The sequence below is a fragment of the Syngnathus leptorhynchus genome, chromosome 4 (genome assembly GCF_054491065.1).
Source record: "Syngnathus leptorhynchus isolate UIUO chromosome 4, UIUO_Slep, whole genome shotgun sequence".
Lineage (NCBI taxonomy): Eukaryota > Metazoa > Chordata > Actinopteri > Syngnathiformes > Syngnathidae > Syngnathus > Syngnathus leptorhynchus.
The window spans coordinates 13,485,147-13,510,138 of NC_141198.1; the positions used below are offsets into that span (position 1 = coordinate 13,485,147).

Below are 24,992 nucleotides of genomic sequence, written 5' to 3' on the forward strand. Positions count from 1 at the left end.
TTTGTAAACGTAGCCCTTCAGATTCAGATTGTTATGATTGGACGGCGTACTGAGCGCCAACACACATCACAGAGAACATTAGCTCTCTCGCCCACAGTGTCTCTTTTACCCCTGCAAACTCTGCAAAAGCATCATCCGATTACAACAAAGAACAGGGTCAGTCCAAAGGCAGAAAATAGTCACGCGTCATACTTAATGGCAAGCAAATTAAGGGGAGCAAATCAATCACTACAATCTTGGTAATAACACACGCTGGCCTGCTTGATGACTCATTGTGAGCAAAAAATGGGTACATTTCTTTCATTAGAAAACAGAGATGAGGACTAAATCTTGGTGCCACTGTCCCTTGTCCTCTAAACGCAATGGGGCAACCAGCAGGGATATGGTTTCTTCTTCCTCTTCCATCTTTTGATAATCCTATTTTTTTTGTGTTTGATTATCCTCTCTATGCTCTCCGAACAAATCCTCGGTCCCTCCCCGCTAATCGCATTACCCCCTTAGGTGCAGTGCGCTCTGAGTAACTGGACGTTATCGGTGCCAAAGCACATCTCAAGCACAAGCGAGACACGACGGCCCGATATGTTTAATCATGCACTTATTACTCCCGCATGCAAACAAACAAACACTGGCATGCTCTCTAAAACACAAACCTGTACAACAGGGTCATGTCACTGCTGGGTCAAACAAGAACATGACGAGATATAACTTTGAGAAAGAAACATCAATTGTCTGCCCGAGCTTGACAGCATATAAAAACAAGAGAGTGACTGGGAAGAAGTTAAGAGGTATTACGTTAAAAGACATGCAGAACCTATTACATTGTATTTTCATGACAAGCCAACAGACATAAGTGAAGCATGAAATATGGAGTCGATCAGAGCTGGGTCAGAGAAAACGCAAGTAAGGGCGGGTTGGGGGAGAGAAAACATAATGAGGGCGGTATTTAATTTCCATAGCAACACCCAAATGTTTGTCAAATAGTTTTCAGGGCAGTCATAGTCTGAGATTTTTTTTTTTTTCTGTGCACAGCAACAGGAAATATTCAAATGACACTGGTCCGTGTCTTTGGTTTGGGCAACGTTTCAGCTGACTGGATCCCAAAAAATTCAAGAATAGGTGTGTAGCCATGCCCAACTCTTCCAGCATTCTCCATCCACTCCTTTGGCGTGCACTGTGGTTCTTTTAATGAACTGAACCCGTCTGACACCCAAAGTCAAAAACTTCTCTGAAGTACAGAAAGCGATGCTGGAAAAATCAAGCTGCTGACAGCTCAGAGAGCAACAAGGAGAAAGGGGTATCAAAAACCAAAAACACGGAGGCCAACCCACATGAGCAAAGATGCAAAACACAACTCTCGACTGGCTTTCAAAACAAAGGTATTAATCATCATTACGCTCACACACAAACAGCGATCACAGGTGAGCCGGGGGCTGGAAAGCCTACGGGACACGTCAACAGACACGCTGATACCTCTATGCGACCTTTAGCGAGGTTGTCGTAGCAACCAAGGTCAAGTGGTCTAAAGCCCGTGCATGTGAGGGAACTGTGTCCTGCTCCCTGAAGAATCGGTGGGAAATAATGAGCTAGTCATTGTCAAGAGGGATCTGCAACGGAGCACGTCCGTGTTTGGCAAAGACGTAATGTAGCAACGTCTTAACATTTGGACTTCCAAGACTGAAACCAACTGGTGAGAGCTAACATGTTGACTTTCATGTGTACCTCTCACAAGTTAGATAAGCAACAAGTACCAGTCGAGTAAAATGCTGATTAAATGGCACGCTAACCTTCCAGTCAAGAAGAATCCTTGACAGAAAGAGAACTGATTTTAACATCCTTCATGTGCACGGCAGGCGCAATATCAGAGACTCCTCTGTGAAAGATTCGAGGAGGGAGACTTGTGAAGTGTTTCTCGACAGTTTGAAGTTCAGCCCGCTCTTCCATCTGGTCCAATTTATTCTCATCTCTGTCATCGAGGCATTCGTATCTTGACTACGAACTGTCAAAAAGTGCTCCAAATTTTTATTGGTGTAGTGACACACCTGACACAATCTGTCACAGTCCTCAGATGAGGAGAAAGAGAACAAAACAAAATGCTTCTTGGCTCTCACGCATGATTAAAAACACAAGCCAGGAAATGTCATTAGAAGAAAAAACTGTATATGACGTGAATCAGTGGGGAGCATATTTTGCTGATTGACTAGCAACTTCAAAAACATCAAAAATCCTTCAGATGCATACAAGGGACATACTTGACTCTAGCTCAGTTGTGTGTATGCAAACAAACAAAAAGAAGCCTCTGTACTATGAATCATGCATTATACATTTTGTTCTTTGTTATGGTGCTTTCGTAATAAGTAGTCAATAATGCCTTTTTATACAAAGACTTTATATTACCAGTTGCTATTTGAGTTAAGCAACAACTTCTGATTTGCTATCATTTCATTGTGACAAATCACAGTCGCAAAGTCCGACAGTTTTCCGGGAAAATCTGTGAGGAAAAAAATACCATTTTTGAAACGTCCCATGACACAGGGTAATCGCCCAGGATCACGCTCAAATTTGGCCCGATTGGTGGTACAGTCACACTTTGAGAATTGTCAGGTGTGAGGCAGTAGTGCCAAATGTTGGAACACATCCATTTTCGAACAAAGGCAATTATTCGCTACTTGTGAAAGAATTACACACAGAAAGAGGACGAATGCAGATTTTGCCAGTAACTGTCAAAATTTGGGGCATCAGAAATAAAAAAGAAAGTTGGCTAGTGAAACGGCATATACTAGCCTAAGCCACTAACAGTTAATGATATGACGTAAACACACACACAAACACACACACGCGCACCGTACGTCTGGTGAATAAATCCACATCCTCATTGGTAGGCAGACAGTAATTCACATGTCGTCAACACACACCATTAAAACGTGAATATATATGCAGGCAAGCACACACAAACATCGATTAAGGAAGCAGCATCAGTGTTTACCATGTAGCCACCCTCGCTGAGATGACAGTTACAGATGGGAGGTTCTTTTAACGTTTTTAATTTGGGAATTCTTAATCAAGACATGGTGTGAATCCAACTAAGCGAAGTTTGTCCATTTCCTCCCTCGCCAATCGAGGCAGCTCTTCGCTTTGACTTGGACATCCACTTTTTCATTGATTTTCATATTACATATTTGATGTGCCCCTCTCTGCATCCATTGCAGCCTGCTGATCCTGAAAGGGGGATCCTTCCATCTGTGGTCCCTTCTCAAGGTTTCTCATTTTTCCCCTGGTAGGGGTTTTTTGAGTTTTTCCTTGCCCTTTTGGGAGCTCAAGATCAGGGGATGCTTTGAGAATAATTGTCAATTGTTTGTCTATGTGAAGCCCTTTGAGACTGCTTGTGATTTAGGGCTATACAAATAAACTTGCCTTGACTTGGCCATTCTTTCAAAGGTTCTTTATCAGGGGAGGCTCCGTTTTAAATCATATCATACATTCACAAAGAACAGATAATTGATTATTTATGGCAGCAAAACCGTGAAGAACAACTACGATTCTGGGATGGGCTCTACATTTAAGTCTTCAAAATGACATGACCTTGTGCCCACACAATTCAGAAGTATGAAATTTCACAGAACATAAGTAATCTAACTGTAGTCATGAGTAACGTCAGAAAAGATGTCAGAGTTCTGTTTATCCATCAAAAAATTAACTGCGGGCTTTGCTTTGATTTGGCTTATTTCAAAATGATGGAACCATAACTTCTTACACTTGAAAGCTCTTCAAATGTTATGTAAAACACTCTGGGTTACGTTAAAAAAAAAAAAAATACTGGTGGCCAACCAGCTTCCCGGAACATATTAACCATCGCGGTTCCACTTTATTCTAAGAAAAAAAAATACAGAATGACGTTCATCCTGTAAGCATCTTTCAGAAGTATGGGTGGGGTGCAGATTTATGTCATCCAAGGAGCTGAGGACACTGCGGTAAAATGTTCCTATTTTTTTTTCTCCAACTTTGACTGACTGAGTTTGTTACCTCAATGTATTACGATCAAGGCAGCCAGACAATCAAGGCCCAATCAATTAAGTCTTTATCTGTGATTCACATCTGACATATTTCCCAAATTCATAAAGGACACGCCCATTGCAAACTTATTATGAAATGTCACGAGCACTATACATTAGTTTCTGAAAGTTTAGTCCGGCTGAATATAACGGCAAACTTATTTTTACTCTTCATAGTAAAGAAGGAAAAAAATTCAGCTACGTGCTTGTTTTGCATGCATGTTCTCTTCCACCCCATGCGAGGACAGACACCGTGCGATAGTGTCAACTCTGTAATAACGTAGCACAGTGCAGCTTTTAGGGGTGTTTGCATAAAATCCGTGGGAAGCCGAGTTTGGCTGGCAGGTTGGAGAACAAATTGACAGCCATTAAGTTGCTGCAACTATGCTAACCTTTCTGTAATCGCATGCTGCATGTAGCTTTGAAGCTGCCAACGCGTTTTCACTGCGGGCTCACAACGATTCATTCTCGGAATTAAGTCTTCATGGCGTGATGGGAAAAATGCATTGATATCAATCAATTGCTGATATTTCCGGCATCGGAAAATGGACTCCTATTTAAAACTTGTGAATATGAAAGTACAGCGGAACCTCTTAAATCAAACAATCTATTCTGGGAACTTATTTGCTGAAATAAAATCATCAGAATTTTTTTTCTCAAAGCGCAGAAATATCTTAAGCAACATTGTAACATTACTAGCTCTCATAAAAGTGGAGGGAGAATCAAAACGTTCACATTATTGAGTGCTCCTTTTAAAACTAATCGGATCTGGCCCCCAGACCTTGAGTTTGACACCAGCACTCTCATTGTAAAGTCAAAGGCTACTTCAACGTTATATCATGACTGAAAATGCTATTCACCATTTTTGATGCCTGAAAATAAATGTCTGAGTTACTGTAAAATATATTTGCCAGGGGGCAGATCACTTTTGGGTTTATTTGTCAAGTAGGTAAAAAATAGGATAGGATGAATGGCAGAAGCAAAGTAGTTTTTCATCAAATGGAAATTCCTCCATAGAATTCGAGCATACCGGCCTTCCAGCAAACACTTTTAAAAAGAGAAAATGGAAGCGATTAAAGTCAAGTAAAATTTGAATTATTCAAGCTTCGGCACCGCCACCTTATCAATTTGGATGAAAGTGTGAAACGGAAATGAAGTGTTAGTATATTCAAGCACTATACAAATCCCAAAGTCATCCTTATTCAATCTAATTTATTCTGCCCTTTTTTCTCTTTACCCATCTATGCTGATCAAGATGAAGACTTCAGATCAAATGAAAAGCCCGAAAAGAAAGCACCTAACAAGCCCCACAGAGTCTCTCCGCTCGTGCCGTGACAAGACGGCCACAAACCATGACATTTTTTAAATTACGCAGACAAGGTGCTGACAAACGAGTAAAGCCTAAAACTGATGTGCCTGGAACAAGGCAGGAAGAAAAAAAGAAAAAGTCATATACATCTAATCAAATACGTCATTCCTAACCCACACAAGATCAGCATGAATTCCTCGTGTGATCGAAGAGGGGTTTTGCACGATTGCATTTTCCATACCGTGTAGCAAGAAGAGAGCGCGGCTGAATAGCTAATGGCCCGTCATATTTAAGTAGCCATGCCAAGCAGCCGTCACATTAAAGCTAATTTAATCTGCTAATGAGACAGGTCTCCCGCTCTCTGTTTAACTCGCACGCACTTAACGATGCAACGCTCACGGACGCCTGCCATGAAAGAAACAAAAATAAATTTGCAATATTAACTTCATTTGCGACTCGATCGGTAATGTTTTTTTTGAGAGACAGAGAGAGTTTACTGACATCCAAACATGATTATTATTTTACATTCAGTGAAAGATGATGTTCGGGCAAACACAAGCGATTTTTTTCTGAAAATTGCAAAGTCCCGCTTTAAAAGCAATCTCTGTCTCTCTAAAATAAGAGGGAACTGCAATGTGTGTCTTGGAAATATTGTCCAAAAAAAAGGAAAAGAAATAAAGAAAGAAAAAAACACAATGAGTTCTTATTTTAAGGCTGACCAGGTGAGGGCAGTGCACAAGCAATAGCTGCAACCGCAAAAAAAATAAAAATAAATAAAAAATAAAAAAGAACAAGGACACACACAAGCACACCATTTTCTTGCCACCATTTACTTTGGAAGCAAAGTATCAGCTCATACAGTAATGGCTGCCTCAGGAATGTGGAGGCTTCCCATCCTGGAAGGCCGCGAGTAAGTCCGAGAAATCCCAAAGTGGGAAAATCCCTTGTCTAGCAACTTGTGCTTTTGCATCACCATAAATATTTTTTTTCCTCAGGGAAAAAGCTGGAAGATATGTAGAAAAAAAAAGTATGTGTTCATTAGTTCAGTTTTCTCCAGTCTATAATTTTGTATGTGAAAAGTGCACACCACAAGGTGACTGGAGCCAGGTTCTTCATTTTTCCACTATCTACGTGTTGCAACCTATGTGCCGCCCGAGCTTCGGCTGAATATCCATAAGCTTCTGTTGAGCGTGCCGCCCGCTGGATTTGCCCAACCGAATCCAAGCTCTTACAGAAGACCAAAAAAGGAGATAACCTGGACGTGAATGCATCAACGTTTTCCCTCACATAGCTGTGGCTTCACACTTAAATACATCAGCAAAGAGCCACACTTACTGTACATACACACACGGACAGCCCGGGCTCTCCAGCTGAGCTCTAGAGACCTTCTTTAATAGTGTTTGGCTTCGAGGGGATCTGACGGGACCTTGGAGCAAAGGAGGATTTCAACAGTCATTGGCTTAACGAAGGGGAAAAATGATGCCATCAAGGACGGACGGGAAAGATGGAGTGAGAGGGGGAAAAAAAGTGAAAGAAAATATGGATTCAGAAAGATCTACGGGGTGAGAGGAAAAAATTAAGTCAGCGGGGGTGAGAATGTATAAGTCTGAGCAAATAGTTATTACAAGTCTGCGAAGGGTGGCGGCGGCATGAGCTGAATAGACTGAAAGTCGGAGAGCGTCGCTACCAGCGGCGACCGGTGCCCGCTTCACAGCGCCGCAATCCGACTTAATAGGTAATGGAAGTGGACATAAAATATAGAAGCTTTGGCACGCTTGAAGAACCCGGGTCTTAGATAAGTCCAAGCCCACTTCAGGTCCTACACAGTAAACACTGAAGCTTTGACACATTTAGCACTCCATTTGTCAAATGTGAACTAATATTAATCCAAGGCGGAGGATAACATACTTTTACTTTTAGCGGGTTAAGAGCCGTGATCATGCTGCCAAAAGCCCCGGTAAGACTTGTAGATCAAACGCACAGACAAACAAAGTTCTTTGGCGGGATAAGTGTCGCGACAGTGCTTTTCTTCACACCACCCTTAAACAGGAGGTCTGCTTGTCTCAAAAAAAAAAAAATTACAACTTCAATAAAAAGAGGCGGTTACAACTTAGAAGGTAGAGGGAAGTTTGCCCGTGTTTCCAGGGAGGGTCCAGAGAATGTCATGTCAAAAAATAGTCATGCTTAGTGTTTCTATGCGTTGCCGTCGCATTGTCTAATGTGAAAAGATCTTTGTAAGTTCGACCCCTAAAATAAGATGGCTCATTTCAAGCAGTGGATCCAAATAAATAAAACAATATTAAGTCAAAATTAGGATGATGCTACACTATCTTAGAATCAGGACACTAGACTCGTTTTATGTTTCAAGTCATAATGCTAACAAACAATACAGAGCACTACCTAGCAAAAAGCGTAAACATGCCATTGTTACAATTCTTTGAGCGATGAACATTTGAACATAAACACAAGTGGACAGATCATAACAATACTCACTCGCATATATTCTTTATACTCTGCAAAAAAATATACAGATATTACTGGAGCTCACCAAGTGACTTAAAGTAGTTGTGAAACTCCTCTTTATTTATTTCTGCATAACTGCAATGCACTGCCAAGCTGTGGCCAAGTGCTGCATAACAGGAGATCCCCACAATGAATTAGACTCAACAAGCATGGTGGAAACCAAAATAGATTTTAACTGGACGGCAATTTTTTTTTTTTTTTTTTTTTTTTTTTTTAGCACTCGTGTTCAGTTAATCAAAGCTAAATTTGGTAACTCGGAACTAGTTTGCAAACTTCCACAAAGTTTGCTAATTATTTACCACTATTGCAGAGTTCCTTTAAAACCGGAGGGGTTACAAACTACCAGCTGACTCGCAAGTTTCGTGAGACCACACAGACACACACACACACACACACACACACACACACACATGCTAGGAATAGCAATCAGCACAGTATTTGTCCCCAGGACCGTCTAATACAAACCAGGTGAGACACAACAGCAGTTAATAATAAGTCCAATTTACTTTCAAACTCCCATCACAGAGCGCTGTTTAAAACAGCAATTTGAAACAGTAAATCAGTCTCGGAGCAAAGACATTCTGTCTGTTTATCCCCTGAGATTTGTATACAAATATCCCAGTGAACAAATCTAAGCAGACGTCCTCTATCCGTTTAATGACAGACCCAATTTCCTTTCTTCTTCGTAGGCAGAAAATGACCTGCGTGTATTTTTTTTCCAGCACTCGACACCATGGGTAATTTTCTCCATTTGGGCCTTGATTTGGAAACATTTGCATGAAAATGTTCGCTTTTGAGGCTCCCATAACAGAGCGCGGCTTTAAAATGCAATTACTCTCCTCAATAGCGGCAGCTAATTACAGAGGTGTGACAAACAGGTAGCAGAACGGAGCGAGCGGCCCGAAACACGACGGCAGGGTCGGCCGCTTGGGAGCCAGCGGCTCAATGGGAAGCAGTAAATTCATTTAGGCCGGCTTCATTAAACCCTGCTCCTTGGGCCCTGCATCATGTGCTCCCTTTGGCTCTCGCACTCTCATTTGCGGGGCGGCGGATTTGCCGTGGGTAAGAAAGCAGAGATCATGCCGATGAGAGCAACGCGCGGCAACCGGGAGAACGCTGCGGGGAGGTACGTGGGGTTAATAGATGAGGAGGGAACTGCAGTGAGAGGATGCAAAGGAAGAAGGGAAGTGAGCGGAGGAAGGAAGACAAAGGAGAGGGATGGTACCAATAAAAGCGCTACGATAATAAAGAAGGAGCGCAAGGAAAATTCATACCACATGCTAGCAGGACAGAACAAGGGCACGTGGAAATGCACGCAATTGATGATTAGGGAAGAGGACATGAAAGGATAAGCTTATAAAAGAAGACTTCTCGACATGGCTATTCCAAAGGGCTCCCCCAAGAGAACCGAGGAAGAAGGAAAATTACAGCTTTGGTCCTCAAACCCGGGCCAAATGCCAGGGCTCCAACATGGTGGAACAAGGGTAGCGCTCTCTTTACCATTTAGATTACACAGGCGGCGCTCTGACCTCACGCTATGGACGAGCATAATAAGCCACAGAATCTTGTGCCTGCCTGCCACCTGGAAGCCAAACACCCTGGACACGACAATACCAACCACGGTTGCATGTGAATACGAACTTCATTCATTCAGAGACCTAGTTCGCAAAATTTCTGCATTTTTTCCCTCCTGGCGAAATAGAAATAAAAAATATTTGATTCCAGACACAGAACTGGCTTTTCCATTATGTTGGGGGGTTTACTTAAAAAAATATTGGAATAAACTGTTCTGAGGAAAAGCACAGATAATCATTGCAAATGTTCAAGTGTATTCTTCAGATTATCCGAATAAAAATCTGTTGATCAATCACAAAATGTGCACCGCTGCCCTCTGTTGGTGGATTGACTCACCACTCCTCAAAGCAGTTGAAATTCAAAGATCGGGCTTATCGGATCCCTACGACTGGACGTGGACTAGCTAAAGCACACCTTACAAACGGTTGGGAAACTAATTTTAGGCGTTTTCATCGGGGCCCGGTGACCATGCACGTCTATTGTTGATCGTTGGAGCACTTCACAAGAACACAATGATATTAGCTGCCGACACACTGATTCTAGGCGACCCCAATCGGTTTTAACATACAGAAGGAACCATCTGCAGGGTGAGTGGATGCAGTCTTGACTTTCACAGGGTTGAGGAATGAAGCCAAGCTCCTTGGCGGCACTCACAGAGAGTCTTGTGGCCATGTGTACTTTAAACCACACACACACACAGGAAAGTGTCTAGAAATATACATAGAGATGCCGACTGTGGCCTGGACAAAAACCAGAGGATCTACACGTATGCTCAAATAGATGTACTTGGAGACATGCACTGCTGATTTCGGGTGGTAAATTGAAACTAGTTTTAAAATTGCACAACGCACTGAAATAAATAAAAATCAGGGAGGGCACAATCAAAAGGAATCGTGGCCTTTGTGTTCCTGAAAAAAAAAAGACCCCCCGCCCCAAATGGAATACCAGTCCGAAAATTAGGCAGTGGAACATTTTGGAATTGACTTTTACAAACCCAGTGGTTGGGAGAAAAATCTGTTTAACAGGAAAGTCACCTTGAGGGTGGAAGTAAATGAAAACCATAATACCTCCAAAAAGCGGCGAAGCTGGATAAAAGCAAAATTATCTAATAAGAGAAAATCACTTTCAGCAGTGATGTTCTTTTGGGAAAAACATTTAGCATCTTTGTGTCTTTAAATCATGTCCTTTATTGCTATCCTGTCTTTTCTTTTGCACTGGTAATCGACCAAAGCAATGACAATTTAGAAAACGTGACCAAAAACAGAGGAGCGTTGTAAAATTACATTCAGGGGAAAACAAATATATTTGGACAAAATTGAGACAATAATTCTTAGCGTGGTGGGTGAACAATTCAGTTAATACGGATTTCAGCATCAGGCTTTCGACTCATTTTTTTAGATGAGAGCACGTACACATCACAGCTGTACCGAAGAAAATGAAGAAAATTCACAACAGACAGAGAACTTAAAATGATGTCTAATTAAGCAATACCGCAAGTTAAAAAAAAAAAAAGTGCTTGCCTTTATTGTGTCTCCATCCTGAATACTTATCAAGGCATCAGAGTTTGACGCCGCCATTACTCAAAATTAAGCATCGCGGCAGCGTGTTTGTCATAGCGCACCTTCACACGCAACCTGCCAAAAATAATCACTTCAGTGTTTGTGTGCTTGACAGCGAGAGGGGGTAAAGAACTGAGAGAAGCAACTGGAGTGTGAGAATAAAACAGCCAGAAACTAAGATGGAGAAAACAACGCATGGTGACGTGCTGATTGGCCGTATGAGGTTCATTGAACAAGTGTTTTGCTGTCATGTCTAACAACCGAGCAACACAACTGCTTCTCAGAGACCCCCCCCCCATTTCGTTGCAGCATCACTCCACACATAAGTAATTAAACAATGACTTATATTTGTAATATGGTCCATGCTGTGACTTGTCACACGGAACGCTGAGGATCAGAAAGCACTGATGCAAGCATGAAGGTTTTAGAGGAACCCGAAAAAGAAGTGACAAGGACATGAGAACACCCCTCAGCACCTCTCCTCAAATCTGGAGAGACAGATGGCAGAGTAACAAGACGAAGACAAATGTCTGTCGCTCCCTGGTAAGGGCTCGGTTGACATTTTGCTTGGCATTTAGAAAACAAGTTGGGGAAAAAAAACAACACAAAGAAACTCAAATAAAGAAGTTGACTGAACTAAGTAGTGAGTACATTGGACTCACAAAGTGTTTGGTTAAAAATACAAAATAAATACAAGAAAAATGATTTTTACAAAATGACTGCTTTTTTTTGCGCATTCCACAATTTGCGAGCAAGGCTCACCTTGAATGAGTTTTGCAAAATACTGATTTCTAATAGCTTCTTTCTAATTGTTGATTTCCTATTTGAAAATAATACAAACAAACAAGTTAGGATGAGCCAAGACAAAACCAAATGTCTCCTGTAGTAAGTAAAGTGGAGACTTTGAGGTACAATAAAACAACATCCAGGGTACCAAAATGTTAGCACTTCGAACCACAGACAACTTACCATCGTTTATTCCTAAATTGGAACGGTAGCTTTATTTATAGAATACAATTCATACACAAGGTAATTTCATAAAAAATATGAAATTTAAAAAACAAACAAATGCAAGACTGTCTGACTACTCTATTGACTCTATTGTTTGCTTTATTGTGAAGGTCTTACACTCACACGTACATGCAAACACAGGTATTTAACATTATTGGCATTTTAACAACAGCAATGATTACACAGAAAGAAAAATCATTAAAAATGTCTCTCAGCTTGCTTTAAATCACTTCTTTCTTACGGCGTAATAATGAGAAAGAACTGCTTGTACAAATCAAATTTTAATATCTCTGAGAATAATTCAGGTCTCTGGACAAATAAAAGCGTTGTAAAGAACACAAAGCAAACAGTGTGAACAGCGAAAACAATAAATCCATTATGGGCCCGACACAAAGGCTCGAAGATGGCATAAAAACACCAATCGTGAAAAGTCAGCCATTTATTCAGCTCGTCCAATTTAATCATGGCTCCCTCCCAATTTTCAAACTGTGAAATTTGAAAAACGTCCCCTCCGTTTTGGCCCGCTATCAAGGCTCGAGACGATGCCGGGAAATGACGGGCCCGCCCGCCCGACGCCACCGCATGGAGCCTATTCTATCCTCTCACGCCGAGAAATGACAGTGACCAAAAATTGACGTCCCACTGTCGCAATCTGCCCATTGGCCCGCGAAGTCTTGATTTGTTCATCTCGCTTTCTTACATGGATGCCATTCGCCACCATTACCCGGAAGGGGGGTGGTGGTGGTGGTGGGGGGGGGATCATCCGGAGTGCACAGTGTTTCTTTTGGCAAGAAATGAAAGACGAGTGGAGAAGGGAAAGGGGAGAAAAAAACAAGAGGCGGCAAAAGAAAAATGAGCAAGTACTTTACCACCCACAGGGCTGTATCTCTCCAATGGCCTCTTATCAGGGGACAAATTGATCCTGGAAATAAGGGGTCATTTCCTGCGCCTGTTTACCTGCCTCTGGCCAAGCGCCACCCCACTGAAGCATTCACACTACTTCTGACCCCGCTGTGCCCTCGGAGGACCATTGTGTCGAGGGCTCCACTCATTTTGGTCTTTAACTCTGACGCCAAAGTGAGAGATGTCGGTATGCATCACGACAACTGTGATGCAGAGAACCTCGGAAAGTTGAGAGAGCTAACCCACTTTTTATCGGTTTGTAGCCTCTTTGTTGGGTGAGCGTGCAGGGGTCTGCAGTTTGCGACGGCCTTAACTTACAACCTTTTGAGGTTACAAGTACAATTTGTCTATTTAGTCTGTTTATTAATTTGGTCATCTTCTTTTTCATTTTTAATAATGATCAAATCATTAAAGTGTAGGTGTAGAACCCTATGTAAAATATTCTGCCTTTTTGCTAGTTTAGCCTTGTATATTTTTGTGAGAGCAATAGAAAAATAATTGATCTGAATTAAAAGTTGATTTTAAGAAACATCAAAACATTATTTTTATTCGTACTTTTGTGGAAAATACTTCCTTGTGTTTAATATTCATTACTGGGTGAAACTGGGACATTGTGCTTGTATATTCAAGTGTCAGTCCAACTTAGTTCCAGAGGTGTTTCTAAAAAGTGTTTCATCGGATCTGTTGTTGTGCATTGCGAGTCATCACACAGTGGCTTACAAGCTCTAACCATGCATGATGCAACCATGCAGACCTGACAGCACTGGCAAGTGAAAAGTGAAGAAAAAAAAAAAACACCCCCTTTCCTCCAACACTATTTACCCGACTGGGTTTGAACATTCAAACACATTTTTAGGATGATGCAAGCAGGCACCACCAAATATATAGCCCGATCTGGTGTGGCGGTTTATACTTATTGAACCTTTAAATCCACACGCGCGCACTCACACACATACACACCCTTTATATATGAGCCCCCCCCCGCCCCCCACCCCACCCGCCGCCGCCGCTTTCACGCTTCGAGCCGTGCGACTGTAAAGAGTAACAATAAAGTATCTTACGACTGGAAGGCTTTTATTTGCTTTCAGTCCTTGAGCAGCAGTGGGCATGTGCACAATATACACACCCACATACACACGTTGGCGTATGTGCAACAATAACCACACGGGAAAAAGCCAGGAGGCACACAAAGAGTAAACTGCACCTACAACTTGAGGATTTTCAAAAATTCCTCCTTTGGGGGGGATGGAGGGTGGAAGATTCATCAAGAATGGCTGACCGGCTCAGTCACCCTCAAAGCTAAGACACGCAATAGCACGTTAGGCTACACAAACACACACACTAAACCAATTATAAATTCCAATATTCCCACAGGTGATCCGGCCAGCTCCTGTCAGACACACGCACGTCTTGAGCCCACGGGCCAGTTCAGTAAATATCATTACGGCATCAAGGCACCATGTTATGTGTGTACGCGTGTGAGGGCGCCTGTGTGGAATTCTTTCGAGCCTTTTGCCAAACTTTATGTTTTGTTGATTGAAAGGAGGTAGAAGGTAGCGTCACATTCCCCATCACATGTCTGCCGCAAAGTTAAAGCAAGAATGATTCCACACACATACACAGTTGCGCTATGTGCACCGCGTTAAAATTCAATATTGTGTTCACACTCCCGAGCCCGAGTGGGAGTGCAGTCGGCGGGAGGAGCAACAACCGTAGCTGCAAATCGATAGATTAAATTGAAACATATGAATAAAACACAGCGTGATAAATAAAAGAGGAGATGGTTTACTCTTGTTGCTACAATACTGCGCAGCCCCCCGACTCCCAAAGCAGATGGCGGGAGCAGAGGAGACTGATGACCAGAGGGACAAAGAAACAAAAAGATGTGCTTTGGAACATTTTCTTTTTTTTTTTTTTAATCAGTTCTTGGATGGATTCTTCTTGTGTGCAATGATCTTCCATTAAGCGGGTATGTTAAAAAGGTTAATAGGCCAAATGAAACATCCATGTTACCATTAAGGAAACATTTTGTGTAATGTGACCATATAAAGCTATCGATCAGGATGAAATGTGTCTTCAAATAACCAACAGTCAAAAAACAAATCAACAATTTGGGTTTTACCGTCGTGATGCAATTCGAATATTTTAATAATGGCTTATATCTGTCAGCTCGTAGAAAATACCATCAAAAATTGATCAAGCATTATTTGTCAATCATGACACTAATGGGTCATTAAAAGAACATTAGGGAAAATCCTCTCGATCCATTTACTTTTCTTAATTGGATTTATTACAATTTATTTAAAAAAATGGCTTGCTTGCTTGCTTTAGCTGCAAGGCAGCTCGTTTGCTTTGTTATGGTTTGTTTTTGCCATGCTATGTTTGTATGGCCTCATCTCAGCCATATTATTTTTCTTTTACTCTTTGCACTTACTGTGTGTGGGCGTGATTATCAGTCGGCATCGACGTGATCCAAAATAAGACTGTCAAGAACAGGTTGAACATACCTGTCATTGATGCTCCAGTTGAGGCAGAGGTTGAGAGAGGTGAGTTTGCGACACTTCTTCACCACCTCCATTACCGTCTCATTGTTCAGCTCTGAGATGTGCCGCAAGTCCAGCACAGTCAGGTTGCGTAGCTGGAAACATGGTAAAAGTAGCGTAAACTACGGGTTTGGTAGTGACGGTCAGTCATTTCTTATTATTATGTATTAGTACAATACAGTTATTTTTCTTTATTAAAAAGACAAATGTGTGACAAATAGTAGGACTAGACTTAACTACTGGAGCGCTGATAAAAAAAAAAATCCATCCATTTGAAAATTGGTCATTGTGTTTCTTCTGTGATGTTAAGCATAGAGAAACCAATTAAAATATAACGTGATGGCTGGATGGGTGGTTGCTCCAAACACTTCTACCCTAAGCCATCAAAGCATAAGAATTAGTCTCATACGACTTTGTTAGTTTTCCAATATATGCTTCCATAACTGCTGTGAGGACTTCTGAGCCAATACTATGTATGCATACGCTCCCTTTCCTTTCATCTCCCCAATTTTAAATCATCCCTCGCTCCTATCTGAATACTCCCAAAGAGGTCCCAGGATTAAAAAAAAAAAAAAGTCAATATCTTGGCTTCCTGACACCCACCATGTGTGGAAAAAAAAAAACAGGCTTTGGGAAAATGAATGAAGCACATTTAACTGCACGAATGTTGAAGGGGGGTCAGCCAGTCAGAGGAGTGATATTCCAGGCGGCCTCCGGGGAGGGCGGGCGGTGGTGCTAAATGTCACGGCCGCGGCTAAAAATAAAACACGCTCACGTTGGGTGTTTAGATCACTGAGCACTACTGTTGGCTCCATAGGTTTGACATATAAAGCAGCAGCGTGAATGCAGGGGGCACATTGAGTCAACCAAGCGGACGTGGGAAAGCGTCTTCTCAAGCACGGCGAGACCGCTAACCGTTCGAAAACTGGGCATATAATTGCATCGCCTGTTCTAAAGGTCTTCTTCTTCACCATGAAATAAACATGAACCAGAATGTTGTGATAACACGGAGGCGTCTGTATGTATATGCTGAATAGATGTGAGGTAAACAAACAGCTTGTGTGTCGACAAATAATTGTGTATGTAACAAATAAGAAGGTCAAGTGGGTGAGCGGCTGGTGTTTGATGCAAGGCCAGCGTAGGTGAATGCGGACAAGCAAACATATGAGCCAAGACGAAAAAAAGAAAGTTGCAAAGTTCCCCTGTGGCCGAATCATAGAACAAATTATTCATGCTCAATAAGCCCGATCCGTGTGTGTGCGTGTCATTTATATCCGATCAGATTTATCACGTGACCATTACATCTCCTCACACATGCATATTTATTAACGTGATTAAACCTTCAGGAACCCCCCCCCCCCCCGAGGACAAAAATCGTATTTGCTCACCAAATTTAAAACTGCTTATGTCGGCTAAACTGAGCTCTGAATCCAGCCAATAGAGTATATTTCATTGATGTGGCAAACCAATGGGAAATGGGGCCAACCGCAGTTGGATTGGATTGGCCCGTAGTGTAGCTAGGTGGGCGAAAATAGAAAATGTATGTGTTGGTGAAAGAGAGGAGGCAGCCAAGACTGGAACTTTGTTCATCCATCTACGCAAGTTGATGTATGAAAAAAGAACAAGCTTTTAGTAATTACTCAGAGCCACATCAGGTGACGGGACGCAAAGCCGGCATTTGTTTTCCCATAGTTGACAGATTACATTAATTTGACTCGAAACGTTTTAACGGCTCCAATCGTATTTAATCACTTCCACTCGCGAAATAGTTCATTTTGTCCCGACGTGTGTCACAGGAATGTACGTGCAGAGGAAGAAAAACAAGCAAACGGTGAGCGCGGCGGTGAAGGGAAACAAAGCCGGTGATTTAGGTAGAAAGAAAAATTGACTTTAAAAAAAAAATGAGGGGGGGTGAGGGTGGATGCAGAGTTTTTTTGTTTTTTTTCCCCCTACCGCCTGTGACCACGCAGACTTCATCACGTCTCCCCCGAGTTGGCAGCTACACCTGGATAATTATTCATGCCATTCATAAAAACAGCCAAACCTGCAAAATCCAGCTGCTCTGAGGCCAGCCTGGCGTCCCCACCCATGAATATACGCAGGCTGGCGCTCAAATTAATGCACGCATTGATTTTTATGAATATTCCGAGTTGGGCGCGTGGACGCACGCTCAAGTGCACAAACACAATGAAGATTCTCAGAACACAATCGCACATTATGAACTCACGCTGCTCCAATGAATCAACCCTTCCGACAAAAATAATTTCATCTCCAATCAGTAAATTAACAACCAATACTCCTATGTCTTAAAGGCATGATTTTAATTTAAATTTAGATTGAAAAGAACAGGGGGGGGAGACTTATTATGCCGAGTACAATGTGCGCCAAAGCACTATTAAATCTGCTAAATTGGATATAAATTATGGACAATTTCTCCGTTGTTTCCACCCCAAAAACATGCAATCGATTCACACACAGAGACGGATGAGAAAACGTCTCATACATGAGACAACGGGTGTAGCGGCACATGTTTTTTCTGAAATGAGTATTATTTAATGCGGGCCGCGTGACGGGAGGGGGTGTGCCTCCTGGCTCGGCTTCAATTAGAGGCTCTCTCAGGCAGGAAGAATGAGAGTCTGAGGTCAAACGCAACGCGCCGTTTGAAATTAAAGAAAAATAACACATGCTTTTAAAAATACACTCTCTCTTGGCTACAAGCGTGGGGAGTTCGATATTAGAGGCGGGTGATTTGACACTTTATTGCATTAAACGATGTTATAGGGCCAAGTAGTCCACGCTCACTTACAACTCTTGCGTTATTACAGCATTTATTTACACAACCTCAAGCGTCAAGCCTTGCTGAGCAGGAAGCTTGGGGACCTCATGCGGAGGATGTGATGTCATTACCGCAAAGCTACATGGCCGGTGCTGAAACGAGCGTTGTTTTTGGAACCATTAGTTTGGTTAATTCAAATTGTGATTTAATAGGGATGTTTGAGACTGTTCCTTGATAAAAAGATTTTTTTTTTTTGGGGTATGTTTACATGACCACAGTGGTTTGGAAACTTTAAATCATAAATCCTTCGAGTATTGGGGCTTATAATATAGTGTAGCAAAAAGTGTACATCCATTTGATACTTAGTATTCTAAATATGGCCACAAAGGATTCTATTCAAGAGCTTGCTGGTAAAACAAGCGCTTGTTGTATTTGCAGTGTTCACCAACATTATGCCTGTGAACACGTCAACATGGAGTTTATCAAAACAACTCCTGAAAAGTAAACACCATTTTGTTGCGTTATAGAAAACCTTCGAATAACTGAGACAAAAAAAATTTAAGACATGAGTTAAAGATGAGTATAAAAAAAATTACAATACAAATTTTGGCTTCGGAATTAGCCATTGAGGAGAAAAAAAAAGACACTTTTGCTCAAAACTTTGTGCACAGCAAATGCCGGACTTAAGTTGCAAAGTTTCCGACAGTCAGTAACATCCAAAGTTCTGAAGAGGAAGTCAAAGTCACAACAAGAGCAACTGTTTTGTTGTAGCGGCGGCGGCGGCCCGGCCGCCATTACGCATTCCGCTCAGACGCCCTCATGTGTTGCGGACGGTGTCAGGCAGGACGCGACGGAGGCCAAAGAGGTGAGATGAGTGTAGCCGTGTCACTACGTGGCTACAAGTGGGCACTCATGCATATACACTTTTGTTTTCTTCTTAACCATGTCCTGCAGGATGAAATCACTCTTGCCAATGTGATAAATTATGATTGCATATTGATCAGAATGGCATCACCTGAATGAGTCATAACTAGGGTATTTGTGAATTGAGCTTCTCCTTTAACTCATTCACTGCCAACAATTTTCAAAACAGTGTATTGAAAGCTGATGATTAGAAACATCAATGCCCTAAAGTCCATTGAAGACAAAACAATACAAGCCATTTCACACAACTGAGCAATTCTAATAACCTAAATCTTCAGTTTACTGTCAAAAGTGCTGTAAATATAATTTTAATGGATTTCCAACAAAATCCAATCTAATGTTCAGCATTGTGATAATATGAAGAGAGAGTGAGAGAAAGAAATGCAAGAACTGGAAATGTCATACTTTTATTGTATGTTTAATATCAAGCAATAAATTCCATTGTCTAGTTCGGGATGGATGGCTGTGTGTACGTGCGTTTTTATCTGTCATACACCCATCTACAGTACTGTCTATCACTTATTTCCTCCGCCACAGTCCTTTTTTCTCCCTTTCAGCCACTAATCCCACATGTGCAAGTGTTGATAACAAACTCAGAGGAGGAGATAGCGAGCACTGTTTCGTGCGGGGCTCGGCGTACACTTGTATGTGCGCTCACAAACAGACAGGCACGCACGCACACAGACAACAAAGAGCGCTGGTTGGCAGCCAGACAGTACAGTGGCACCAGCTTGGCCAGTAACCAGACAAGAAGCAACACACCCGCCCAACCTTATTGGAGGTCAACAACCCCTTCATTGCGTCACCCCTCCGTCTGTGGATTAAAACGTCTGACAGCTAAATGAATTATTCTTCAATTACTCTTGCAACACACACACACACACATAAAAAAAATCATCCTCAGGCTCTTCTTTACTCATTATATATATAAATCCCCCAATCTCCTTCTTACAGGAGCAGAGAAAATTATGATTTCCATTTTCAGCGCCTTCCCCCCCGCCAACCTCTATAACCTTTCTTGCTCCAAAAGCCCCTCTTAGTCCTCAAATTGCCCCCCTCACTCCAGTCAGTTATCCCCAATTCTACCTCTGGGACAAGTATGGAATCGCTCAGACACACACACATTTTATTTCATATAGCAATAGGTACAGACATGTATTTAGTTCATTCACTTGTTTCCAGGCGGGGTTATCGGTGTAACACAGGTCACTGCGGTAATGTATTTCCAGTGCACCAATAGGGAGGGGGAGGTGAGATAAGGTGTCGACAGACTATGGCAAAGCCAGACATCACTCTTCCATTGTATGAGGGCAACTGAAGGCAAGGCGGATGTCACAGTGAAAGACCTCCAAAGCAATTACAACGAGACTTGTGGAAAATAAAAAGTTTGGGAGTCAAACAACTTGGGAGTTCAAATTTTAAGGGAGAAAATTTCACCATGACCCGAATAGGATGAGGAGTAGAAAATGGATGGATGGATAGATAGATAGTAGAGTAAGTAAAGTACAAGAAATGGAAGACATCTGGGTTAGAGTGTGTCAACGTGGCTTGGCATCCGTTGATTTGCCTCAATCCCTCGCTTCCCCCATGTGGTTTGTGTTTTCTTTGGCTTTTTCTTTGTTTATCCCCATTCAAAAGAGAATCTGGGATGATAAGCCAAAAGAAAAAAAGAAATGGTAATGACAACGATAGAACTAAAAAAAGAAACCGCAAAAAAAAAAAAGGTTTGCTTTATTTTTTGTGTTTACGTTAAGGTGCTTACTCAAGCGTCTGGTATAATAACTGAGCCGAACATATCATGCAAGTTGGAAAAATGACCTGATGGCAGAAGCTTCAAGACAACAACAACATGCAGTTATGATGACATTGACGCCAAATAGACAGCCAGAGAAATCTCTCATTCCAAGTGGGGACGAATGGGAGGTTGCATCATTCAATATATCGGCGACATACAAAAGACTCAAAAGAGATCCTGAACAATTGGGAGCATCCAAAGATCCTCTGGAATATGTGTCCCTTACAGTTCTAACACTACCACAGAATTTCAAGAATTGCTGTGTCGACATTCCACGTCAATGGTATTTATACAAAAGTGGGAAAAGTTCTGCAGAAGGGACAACTGTAGCGATCCCCAATGGAAGAAGCCCAAGAGTATTTAACAGTTTTATGATGGTGGACGTTTGAGCCCCTTGGGCCGGATTACATCTATTTCAATTATTACTTATGAAGAAAATAAATTCAATATCTACTATATTGATATTACCATTGCACCGCCACCACAAAGAATAAAACCTATAATTATGGTTCTGAAATTAAATAGCCTCCCTGTCCCGCAGCAGACTGTTTTATACGGTCAAAAAACACATCGAAAGCTGGAGGTATTGTGGTCCGGTTGTTTCAAATTTAGAGAATATTTATCAAAGGTCCCAACTTTCTGTGGCGCGGAACAACAAAACCACCGAGGCAGCACGGCTGAATGGAGCTACAAGGCCCCAAATTAAGACCAGAAAAGTCCCAGTTGTGCAGATCAGAGAGACGACACAAAGCTATCGCAGCCTCAAAATATATGTCGTTTCATCTCTGACACATTCTTCAACAGGCTCGTCATTTCTTATGTCCCAGGGCGGCTCTCATTTGCCCAGACATTAAGACTTTTCACAGGAAGGGTGGAAAAAAAAAAACAAGTATGAGTCCCACATAGTCTTGGGGCAGTGATAGGTTGATGTATGAGGAGGCAGAGGGGAAGTCATCTAAGAGCGACGGGAGGAACGGTCGTCGCTACCAAGAGCGGCTCTCTTAACATCAACTCTCCAATAGAGTCGACCTTGGACTTAATCACTGGCAGAAGAAAAGAGCCACGCTTGACAGGAAGATGGAGAGACACAGAGGGACTGTTTGTGAGCGTAACAAACACAGCACATATGCAAGAGGGAGGCAATGTCTTAAGACTGATTGATGGAAAAGCTCAAAAACAGAAAGATGGTCAACGGAAACAAGGTGATTTCAACACTTTTCAGTCAGGAGGCAATGTCTTAAGACTGATTGATGGAAAAGCTCACAAACACAAAGAAACAAGGTGATTTCAACACTTTTCAATCAGGAGAATGCGAGTTAGAAGAGGCGTGCTAGTTTAAGCGGGCCACACGCATAACCGGGCCTAATTTGAGGTTTTGGGAGTTTGAGTTTAGCCAATCCACAAACAATCACAGCCAAATACAACGTTTGTTGTGTTGGTTCAGAAGTACTTTCACAGTAATGTAGAAATGATACATGACTGTAACAGTGTGTTTCTACTTTTTTTAATCATTTTGATGTTTGTTCAACAGACAACTTTGTTTGGGACTTTGAAAAAGTGTCACGCTGAGATTTTTCAAACAAGCAACCAAAAAATTCCTAGGTAGCTTTCATTACCATTTTACAGTACATGCTCAAAATAGCCGATAGTTTTTGATAAGTGCATGTTTATAATTGTCAAAGGCACAGCTTCAGCATCTACGTATTGCTGTAATAATCCTCAACTAATAAAATGGCAACTTAAGTGAAATGGTGTAAAACTTCTCCCAGACTGGAGAGCTCAATTGTTTTTCTTGTTTTAACCAACAAGACAATAGCTTAGCAAGCAGAGCCGTGCTACACATATCGAGTTTTGCCGCACGTTGCAGGGGAGCCGCACAGCCCGCGTGGAATTAACCACCGCCGAACCATTAAAGGATCATAAATGCCAAGTCTTTATAGTTACTCGGCACACCATGGGCATTAGCGCCGTGGGAGGCCCGTTGCGAGAATCAGATCGCGTGATTAGGAGAATACCGTTTCCAATTGATTTCCTCGTCCCCTCATTTGTGTGAAGTCGGTTTAAAAAAAAAAGAATATCAATCTGAAATGAGGGTGCCATAAATGAGAACTTCATAAAATATAATGGATTTTGTCCAGTTCTCTTTTGCGCTAACAGGGTGGCGAGTAAGGGGGAATGAGTAGCTTATCAAAGAGACAGCGTGCAATTGAGGAGGCCAAATAAGAGGGAGGGAAGGTAATAATTGAGCAAGGGGGGTGGGGGACGGCAGCCTTGTGCTCGCATGGATAGTCTATGGAGTCATCAGGAAATGCAACGATTCCTTATGCGGGAATACGATTTTCAAGTGGGAATAAATGAGGCGGAATCACCTGCTAAGGAGAAGATTACAGAGATAGGCAGTAACAAGATCAAACAAGCAGTATGGGAAGCCTTGAAACACAAAAAATAGCAGTGGAAATCACAAAAATAAGACTTGAATCCTGAGAGGAGCTTTGATGTGATTCATGGCAATGACAACAGATTCTCTAGGTGCGTTGTTTCCAAATCCTCAGGTTCATTCGAGTGCAAGCTTTCCAGCAGGAATTGATGCAGAGTTGTAATCCATGCTATCTAAGCTTTGGCTGAACAAGTCTGACATTGTTCCTTTACAGTTGGCGAGACAATTTGGAGGCATTTACTCCACTGGCGTTTGCATCGCTGCCGTGTCTTTTCGCCTTTGAATCTTTACAATGATATAGGCAGTTTCCAGGTCTTCCGAGAGAGATCTTGCTGTACTCTTCCAGGATTTCAGTCCTTTGCATGTTTGTGGTCAAGTTATAAATGTAGCAAGGAGACTCTGTGGTTCTGTAAATATTTTTCAGATCATTTCTTCTGACGGCGGTGTGTGAATTATGTTTTATTAAAATGTCTCACAGATTCAGCCCCCACTTGAATATTTTGATAAAAATCCATCGTGTGATTTAATAATGTGGTCATCACATCTCAAAAGTTGAGAGTATAATTGAAATAAACAATCGATAACCAATCAGCAACTAACTTAAAAAAAAAAATTCTAGAAATCAGGATTATGCACAGCTAAAACTCTCCACGGGTTAACATGGTAATAAATAATAATGAAGTAAGCCAGACCGTGCATGTACGCCTTCACGTCGCTGTATGCCAATGCTGTTATGATTGGCTGGCTTCATTATGGTGTGTCTACAACACCATGTCCAAGGTCACCAGAGGCCACTGAGATGATAGGGAGGCCAAAACCATAAGTGCAAATTAATCTGCTGTTTAATCTAATAATGTAGGGCGGTATCGGCTGTCTCAGTCCTATTAACACAACAGTAATTGCATTTGAGAGGGAACGGCCGACCAAGCCCCACGTGGGTGCGTTCACACTCGCGCGTGAGCTCGAGTTCATCAGAAATAAATCGAATTGTATTACAGGGGCACGTATGTGGATGTACAATACACATCGGTCCCTAAGAGCGACCGTGCATTCGAGATGGATTGTTATGACAAAAGTGCTGAATGCCATCTGAGGATTCGCCTTTGTGTGGCCATGTTTATATGGCGCCGAGCTTCTTTAACCACGGGGCCCCGACTCATTAGGATGCTAATATACAAACAGCGGGGTGCACTTAGACAAGTGGCATATTATTGGGATTCATCTCATTAGGCTTTCATGAGATTTAAAAGGGAACACATAACTTCAAAATGAAGTCGGAGATACAAGACACAGTGGGTTCTGGGATTCTTTTTGAAAAGTACCACTTGGAGAAACTGCACGGCCTGCAGGCACTAGGATTATACCCGAATCAAACATCCACGCACAAAGAACATTTTACAGGATTAATTTACTGTTTTGACAAATTGAAGAAAAATAAATAAAATTACAATAATTAAAATAAGAAAAGATAAAAATCTATTTTGTCACCCAGTGCTAAATTATTATGATATTTTTTTATCTATAGAGCAGATTTATTACTAACTTTACTAAATTCACTTTATCATCTAAGCTCTTTGTTTGAACGAAG

General features: G+C 41.8%; 1 protein-coding gene across 2 annotated transcripts in view; it reads right to left on the bottom strand.

Moving 5' to 3' along the window:
• Nucleotides 1–24,992, bottom strand: part of fbxl17 (F-box and leucine-rich repeat protein 17) — a 146,330-nt gene that overhangs the window by 72,516 nt on the left and 48,822 nt on the right. For both annotated transcript variants that reach the window (XR_015065871.1, XM_085910009.1), the window contains exon 8: nt 15,437–15,567. Coding sequence is in view for 1 of the 2 variants with exons in the window: in XM_085910009.1 (XP_085766135.1) it covers nt 15,437–15,567 (131 nt within the window). In the remaining variant the exon portion in view is untranslated. The remainder of the gene's footprint in view (nt 1–15,436; nt 15,568–24,992) is intronic.